Here is a 7,671-nt window from a genome sequence, read left to right as displayed (position 1 = left end):
CCTGCTTCTGCACAAGTCCGGGCCGATTTAATTACTATTCCCCCTCCAGGCCGCCATGGATAGTGGGGGAATGAAATAATTCGGCTTCCAGCGATTGCTGGAGGCCGAATTATTATGTTTTTAAGCAACTTCGGCTCTGTCTTCTGACAGACTCGACGTTACTCACCGAGCGCTGCAATAGGAATGATTCCTATTGAAGTCTATGGAGGCGCCGGCTGCGCCCAAATCTAGCAGCGCTGAAAAGCACTGCTCCGAGTGTGAGAACCTTTGTACACAATCTGTTCATAGAATTTAAAATGTGATGACCCTCATATTACACGGAGGTGGTAAAGTTGGTCAGCGGTTGGCCAATCATAATTAAATGTGTGTATGCAGCATAACATAATGCCTCCTAGAGTGTAAGCTCATAGGGCCAGCGCCCCCCCTAACCCCCCCCCCCCCCACACACACACACACACACACACACATATTACATCATTTGCAGGGACCGCCAGCTGCTGATATAGGGAATGAGTCACAATGCTCATCACTATTTATCATCCACAGGGCATCACAGCGACACTCGGGGACTGTCACAATAGTGGGAGGATAGAAGCAGCAGAATTCTGCAGGACAACTTCACACAACCTCCAGGGACTATACAGTCTGCAGAATGCTGTACATGACATATAATGCTCTGCTGATTATCAGGAGAAGCTCCTGTCCCTTCCTGCAGACTTACACACACAGGAGATACTAGAACCCCCCCCCCCCCAGAGATAACCCCAAACTCAGCTGCAATCTGTACAGTTCTGGTGCAGCTGATCAGTACCGAGAGATGGCTGGATCTGGGCTACCCCCATATTTCTTGCAGGTGGGCAGCAGGTTAGTTATAGAGGGGCACAGAGTCAGGTGACAGCATCACAGCTGAGGAGGTCTGCAGAGCAAGGGGGCATCTGGGGGTGACAAGTGACCCAGGGGGGATATGGGGGACGCTGGGGGTGACAGAAGGCACAGGGAGGATATGGGGGACAAGTGACCCAGGGGAGATATGGGGGACACTGGGGGTGACAGGAGGCACAGGAGGACACCTGGGGGTGACAAGTGACCCAGGGGAGATATGGGGGACACCTGGGGGGTGACAGGAGGCGGCCCCTACCTTTGAGAGAGGTGATCTCATGCTGGATAGACCTGCAGGAGTCCATGCTGCAGTATTGGAGTCGGTGTGAGCTCTCCTCTCTCTGCAGACAGCAATGCTGGGAGGAGAGAGGGGCAGTGCTACATCCATTGATTGCTCACAATGCAGCACCATTGCTATGGGCCAGACACACCCACATTAACCCTGCACAGCTACAGCTGTACCCTCCCCACTGCCCTACAGAGTGCCCAAGTGCTGCTGGCCCCCCTGCACTACCCTGCACAGCTACACCCCCCCCCCTCCCCTCTGCCCTACAGAGTGCCCAGGTGCTGCTGGCTCCCTGCACTACCCTGCACAGCTACATCCCCCCCTGCCCTACAGAGTGCCCAAGTGCTGCTGGCCCCCTGCACTACCCTGCACAGCTACACCCCCTCCCCCACTGCCCTACAGAGTGCCCAAGTGCTGCTGGCCCCCTGCACTACCCTGCACAGCTACACCCCTCCCCACTGCCCTACAGAGTGCCCAAGTGCTGCTGGCCCCCTGCATTGCCCTGCACAGCTACACCCACCCTCCCCACTTCCCTACAGAGTGCCCAAGTGCTGCTGGCCCCCCTGCACTACCCTGCACAGCTACATCCCCCCCTGCCCTACAGAGTGCCCAAGTGCTGCTGGCCCCCTGCACTACCCTGCACAGCTACACCCCCCTCCCCCACTGCCCTACAGAGTGCCCAAGTGCTGCTGGCTCCCTGCACTGCCCTGCACAGCTACACCCCCCTCCCCTCTGCCCTACAGAGTGCCCAAGTGCTGCTGGCTCCCTGCACTGCCCTGCACAGCTACACCCTCCTCTCCCCCTGCCCTATAGAGTGCCCAAGTGCTGCTGCCCCCTGCACTACCCTGCACAGCTACACCCTCCTCCCCCCTGCCCTACAGAGGGCCCAAGTGCTGCTGGCCCCCTGCACTACCCTGCACAGCTACACCCTCCTCCCCCCTGCCCTACAGAGTGCCCAAGTGCTGCTGCCCCCTGCACTACCCTGCACAGCTACACCCCCCTCCCCTGCCCTACAGAGTGCCCAAGTGCTGCTGTCCCCTGCACTACCCTGCACAGCTACACCCCCCACTGCCCTACATAGTGCCCAAGTGCTGCTGGCCCCCCTGCACTACCCTGCACAGCTACACCCCCTCCCCTGCCCTACAGAGTGCCCAAGTGCTGCTGGCTCCCTGCACTACCCTGCACAGCTACACCCCCCCTCCCCTCTGCCCTACAGAGTGCCCAGGTGCTGCTGGCTCCCTGCACTACCCTGCACAGCTACATCCCCCCCTGCCCTACAGAGTGCCCAAGTGCTGCTGGCTCCCTGCATCCCCCTGCACAGCTGGCTGGAGAGCGCCATGCCTGCTGCATCCTGCACTACTGCAACATTGTATAATCTGGGGTCAGAAGTCACATGAGGCCTGATTCACACCTAACGGATGCAAACAGATCCAATGTTAACCTATGGATCCGTTCACCTTGGCCTGTTGGAACGGATCTGTTCCGCACAATCTGCTGAACGGGATGCAGATTTGGTTCTGCAGCAATTTTTTCTGCATTGGGGGCAATGAGAAAACGGAACGCTTCTTCACACTAGTTCTAACGCTTCAATTTTTATCTGCTCCCCAAAGCGCTGCCTGTACCATTTTTTGGGGCGATTTGCCTGTAATGGAAGGTATAGGGAAATCACAAAGCGCTTCAAAAAGAGCTTTGTATAGTGATTTCACCAGCGCTTTCATGAATAAATACATTGTATTTATTAATTTCTGGGTGAAAGAGTTCACTCCCGAAAAAAAATGCCCTGCAAAAGCGCTTAGAAAAATGCTTATAAAGTGTAGGGCAAGGCGATAAAAAAACGCACAAAATTGCACAATGCTTGAAAAAGCTCTGGCGATTTATAATGTGAACAGGGCCTGAGGGCTGAGTCACACAGCGGCCCAGATTCAGCGCTGAGTAAGTTGTTGGCGCTTTATAAATACAATAAATAAATGCAAGTCACTTTTTCTTCTGCGTTTTCTCCTAGGAGATAATTTTTAATCTTCGATTTATAATAACATTTCAGCACTCTGCAATGGAAAAAGTACCAAAAAAGTAAGTGAAAAAGTACTGTGAGAATTATTTTGAGTATTTTCTTGTTTGCTGGTGGGTTTAAAAGGCATTTTATTGACAAGTTTGAAAATTTCACCTTGGAGGAAAACGTGAATTGCATCTGGGCCCTTGTCATACAATGCTTTTTTAGACCACCAGCAAGCAAGAAAATATTCCAAAATAATGTTGAGTACTTTTTAACTAATGTTTGGGTGCTTTTTCAATCGTAAAACGCTTAGAAGTTATTTTAAACAGAATTTGAAAATGTTCTCCAAGGAGATAACTCAGGGGATGCAGATTTGGGGGGTTATCATGTTGTGTGTGGGGGGGCTGCAGATTTGGGGAGTTATCATGCTCCGTGGGGGGGCTGCAGATTTGGGGGTGTTAGCATGCTGCGTGTGGGCGGGCTGCAGATTTGGGGGGTTATCATGCTGTGTGTGTGTATGGGGGGGGGGGGCTGCAGATTTGGGGGAGTTAGCATGCTGCGTGTGTGTGTGGGGGGGGGGGGGGGGCTGCAGATTTGGGGGAGTATCATGCTGTGTGTGGGTGGGCTGCAGATTTGGGGGTGTTAGCATGCTGTGTGTGGGGGGGCTGCAGATTTGGGGAGTTATCATGCTCCGTGGGGGGGCTGCAGATTTGGGGGTGTTAGCATGCTGCGTGTGGGCGGGCTGCAGATTTGGGGGGTTATCATGCTACGCGGGATGGTTTTGGGATCCTCTGTGACCCGTTCCATAGTTAGGGTTAGGTAGGGGCTCCATATTGCAGTCTGCAGTGTGCCTGTGCTGTGTCATCCTGAAGCTCTGGCCTGGTATATCTCCCCAGAGCTCCTGCAGGGCACAAGGCTGGCACCAGGCCACACGGTGAGCTGCAGGATGACACCATACTGGCAGGCCATTTATTTCATTATTATCGCTATTTATCTAGCCGGGGACGGTCTGCACAGCGTCCCCCCTCTCCTGTCCGCCATGTGCTGCTGTGACTTCCCTGAGGATGATCTGATTTATAGGGGACAGAACCGGCGATGTGACATTTCACACATCTGCTCCCTGAAACGCGTGGAGAGGCACATTTTGCGGTGTGAGATATTTTCTCTCTCCAGACAGAAGACTGCAGTGTGAGCCGCTGCCAAGAGCTGAGGGACGGAGAACAAAACGATGACACCACCAGACACAACACACCGAAATCTGCAGGTAAACCGACTTTTCTGGGAACTGCGCAGCCCGGCTTCACCGAATACCTCCCACGGTATTTATTAACGCGCCGCAAAACACGGAGAAGGCAAATAACTGTGTACGTGCACGGTGAGGGCAGTTAGTGTGTGTGCGCATGCATGGTGGGGGCAGTTAGTGTGTGTGTGCGCATGCATGTACGGTGGGGGCAGTTAGTGTGTGTGTGCGCATGCATGTACGGTGGGGGCAGTTAGTGTGTGTGCGCATGCATGCACGGTGGGGGCAGTTAGTGTGTGTGCGCATGCATGCACGGTGGGGGCAGTTAGTGTGTGTGTGTGCATGCATGCACGGTGGGGGCAGTTAGTGTGTGTGTGTGCGCGCGCATGCATGGTGGGGAGGCAGTTAGTGTGTGTGTGCGCATGCATGCACGGTGGGGGCAGTTAGTGTATGTGTGCGCATGCATGCACGGTGAGGGCAGTCAGTGTGTGTGCGCGCGCATGCATGCACGGTGGGGGCAGTCAGTGTGTGTGCGCGCGCATGCATGGTGGGGGGGGGGCAGTTAGTGTGTGCGCATGCATGCACGGTGGGGGCAGTCAGTGTGTGTGCGCGTGCATGCATGGTGGGGGGGGGGGCAGTTAGTGTGTGCGCATGCATGCACGGTGGGGGCAGTTAGTGTGTGTGCGCATGCATGCACGGTGGGGGCAGTTAGTGTGTGTGCGCGCGCATGCATGGTGGGGGGTACATCGGGGGGGGGGGGGGGGCAGTTAGTGTGTGTGTGCGCGCATGCATGCACGGTGGGGGGGGGGGGTACAGGGGGGGAAGACATTATGAAGGCTGTAAAGTGACTCAGATGCAACCTTCAGACCATCATTTTGTCAGGGAGGAGACCTTGTGCAATAAAATATATCAAGCTGCTCATTAATGGTACAATCTCCTGAACGATCGATCTGTAGGATCCATCAAATCGAGTTTGGTTAATGGTGCCAATCAGTGACAATTGTTTTCTTTATCTTTCCATCAATCGAAATTGCAGATCAATTCCTTTAGTCAGATCAGATAGCTTATCGTTTTCCCCTCCATTGGCCCTAACAATCGTTTTCGATCAATCACAAAGATTGGATTGGACAGTTGATTGTTCAGGGAATTGGATCATTAATGGTCAATGATCTGGTGTACCAGATGCGTCTCAGGTTCCATACTTACCTGGAGCTTCCTTAACAGAAATCTGAAGTGAAAATAAACGTATGATATAATGATCTGTATGTATAGTACATCTAAGAAATAAAACATTAGGAGCACAGATATGAATCTCATATTGTTTCCAGTACAGGAAGAGTTAAGAAACTCCAGCTGTTATCTATGCAAAAGAGCTTCTCTGAGCTCCACCACTTTCAAAGTCACAGAGAGCTCTGTCTTCTGAAGCTTATTAACTCAACTGTCAGTCACTGTATTTTGTTTTGTTTTTTCTGAAGAGGAAATCATTTAGAATGCTGAGTAGTGTGTAAACTGCAAATATTAGAGAATGATGCAATATTATAAAAAAAAAACTATATAACTGAAAATAAAAAAAATATGAGACTATTTTCTTGGCTACTAATATTCTAGTAATTATCCGTACTACACATACAATTCATTATATCATACGTTTTTTTCGCAACAGTGTCACTTTAAGCCTGCTCGTCCCTCGCCGCCTCCCTGGATGGTTTCCGTCACTCACAATTTAGCCTGAAAGCCTGGCCGAGTCGCGCTTTGTTGCGCATGCGTGGCTGGCCAGGCATGCTCCCCCGTTGTGCTCCCGTGGCTGGGAACGTTTTGCCTTGCGTGGTACTACTGCGCAAGCGCAGAATGCTCCCAGGGTCAGGAGCGCCACTGGGGATTGCGCCTAGCCGGCCGAGCATGCGCAGCGAATCGCGTCTTGGCCAGGATTTTGTGACTGAATGCGGCTGTATTAAGTCCCGGCAGAATCTGCCCTTCTAGAAATATAATTGTACATTGTTAGAGGGAGACCCGGGTGTGTTGTGAGTTCCCAGCCTCCCAATAATGGGATAATCGGGACAGATCTGTCTCCAGGGAGGGCAGGACAGGGAACATGGTGTGTAGGAGTGTCGCGGTTCACTGACTTCTGGCAACAGCAATAATGTTAACTCTGTTTATGCCACTGCCGGGACACTGCCACTCCCTTCCTCACAGCCAGGGGGCGCACAACCACGCCAGGAGCCACGGTGGTCTTCTGACCATCACCAGCTCAGCTTTAAAGGGGAACGTCAGCCTAGACAAACATTCTGTCAATAAGTTACATTAGTTACCGTATGTTAATTAAAATAGCTAGGTAATATAATCTCTTACCCACCCTGTTCTAAAAGAACAGTTGTTCTAAAAGAACAGGCAAATGTTTGTGATTTCATGAGGGCAGCCATCTTTTTCATGGAGGCAGCCATCTTTTTGGTTGAAAGGAGGTGACAGGGAGCATGAGACACAGTTCTAACTGTCCTGTGTCCTGATCACCCCTCCCAGTTGCTAGGCAACGAGAACAATAACATCAGAAATCCCATCATGCTTTGCACAGCATCAGGGGGAAAAAGCCCGGGCAGATTTCTTCTGTGCAGCTAAAAATGAGGCTTGTATAAGAGAAACAAAGTTCTGATGCTGTGAAACTGTTAAAGAAACACCAAGCCTTTTCAGTGCTGCTGAGTAGATTTTTATTCTGGAGGTTCACTTTAAGGGTTAGTTCACACTAGGGGCGTTTTTGCCCTTTTTTCAAGCGCAGGTGATTTTCAAAATCGCCCTGAAAGCTCTTGTTCAGTGATTCCCTATGAGAGAGTTCACAGCTGAGCGGTTCGTTTCCGATCTGTTCAGATAAGCGCTGCATGGGCCATTTTTGAGGCAATTTTTCCTCAATGGAAGGTATAGGAAAAATGCTTTGTGCAGTGATTGCTTTTTTAAGAATAAATACATTGTATTTATTATTTTCCGGGTCCAAGAGTTCATTTCATGACTGACGTCAGGGAGTGAATTATAAAACTGCTCTGAAAAAACACTAAGAAAAGCGCTTTTACCAGAAACGCAGCACGTAGTGGCGCGCCGGGAGGGGTAAAAAAGCGCACAAAAACACAAAACGCTTGCGTTTTTTTATTTTAGGTGTGAATGAGGCCTTACTGGTACTTCTGGTACTCGGTGTGGCATTGGCACCGTGGCACAATCTTAATTGTCATCATGTGCCAGTTTGCCCATTTTATCTGAATTCATACAATAAGTTATATAGATATGTTG

The 7,671-nt window shown here is 51.3% G+C and overlaps 1 protein-coding gene across 6 annotated transcripts in view; it reads right to left on the bottom strand.

The window, feature by feature from the left end:
- PLEC (plectin) overlaps nucleotides 1-7,671 on the bottom strand; it is a 367,871-nt gene that overhangs the window by 198,956 nt on the left and 161,244 nt on the right. Inside the window, exon 1 of one of the 6 annotated variants that reach the window (XM_068238150.1) lies at nucleotides 1,139-1,218. The exons of the other annotated variants lie outside the window; for them this stretch is intronic. Within the exon in view, the coding sequence (XP_068094251.1) occupies nucleotides 1,139-1,184 (46 nt within the window). The 5' untranslated portion in view covers nucleotides 1,185-1,218. Of the gene's footprint in view, nucleotides 1-1,138; nucleotides 1,219-7,671 lie in introns of those variants that run through there. 6 annotated transcript variants of the gene reach the window in all.

This window comes from Hyperolius riggenbachi, chromosome 5, assembly GCF_040937935.1.
Source record: "Hyperolius riggenbachi isolate aHypRig1 chromosome 5, aHypRig1.pri, whole genome shotgun sequence".
Lineage (NCBI taxonomy): Eukaryota > Metazoa > Chordata > Amphibia > Anura > Hyperoliidae > Hyperolius > Hyperolius riggenbachi.
Note: the sequence above shows the minus strand (reverse complement) of the source record. Positions and strands in the feature narration are given on the sequence as shown.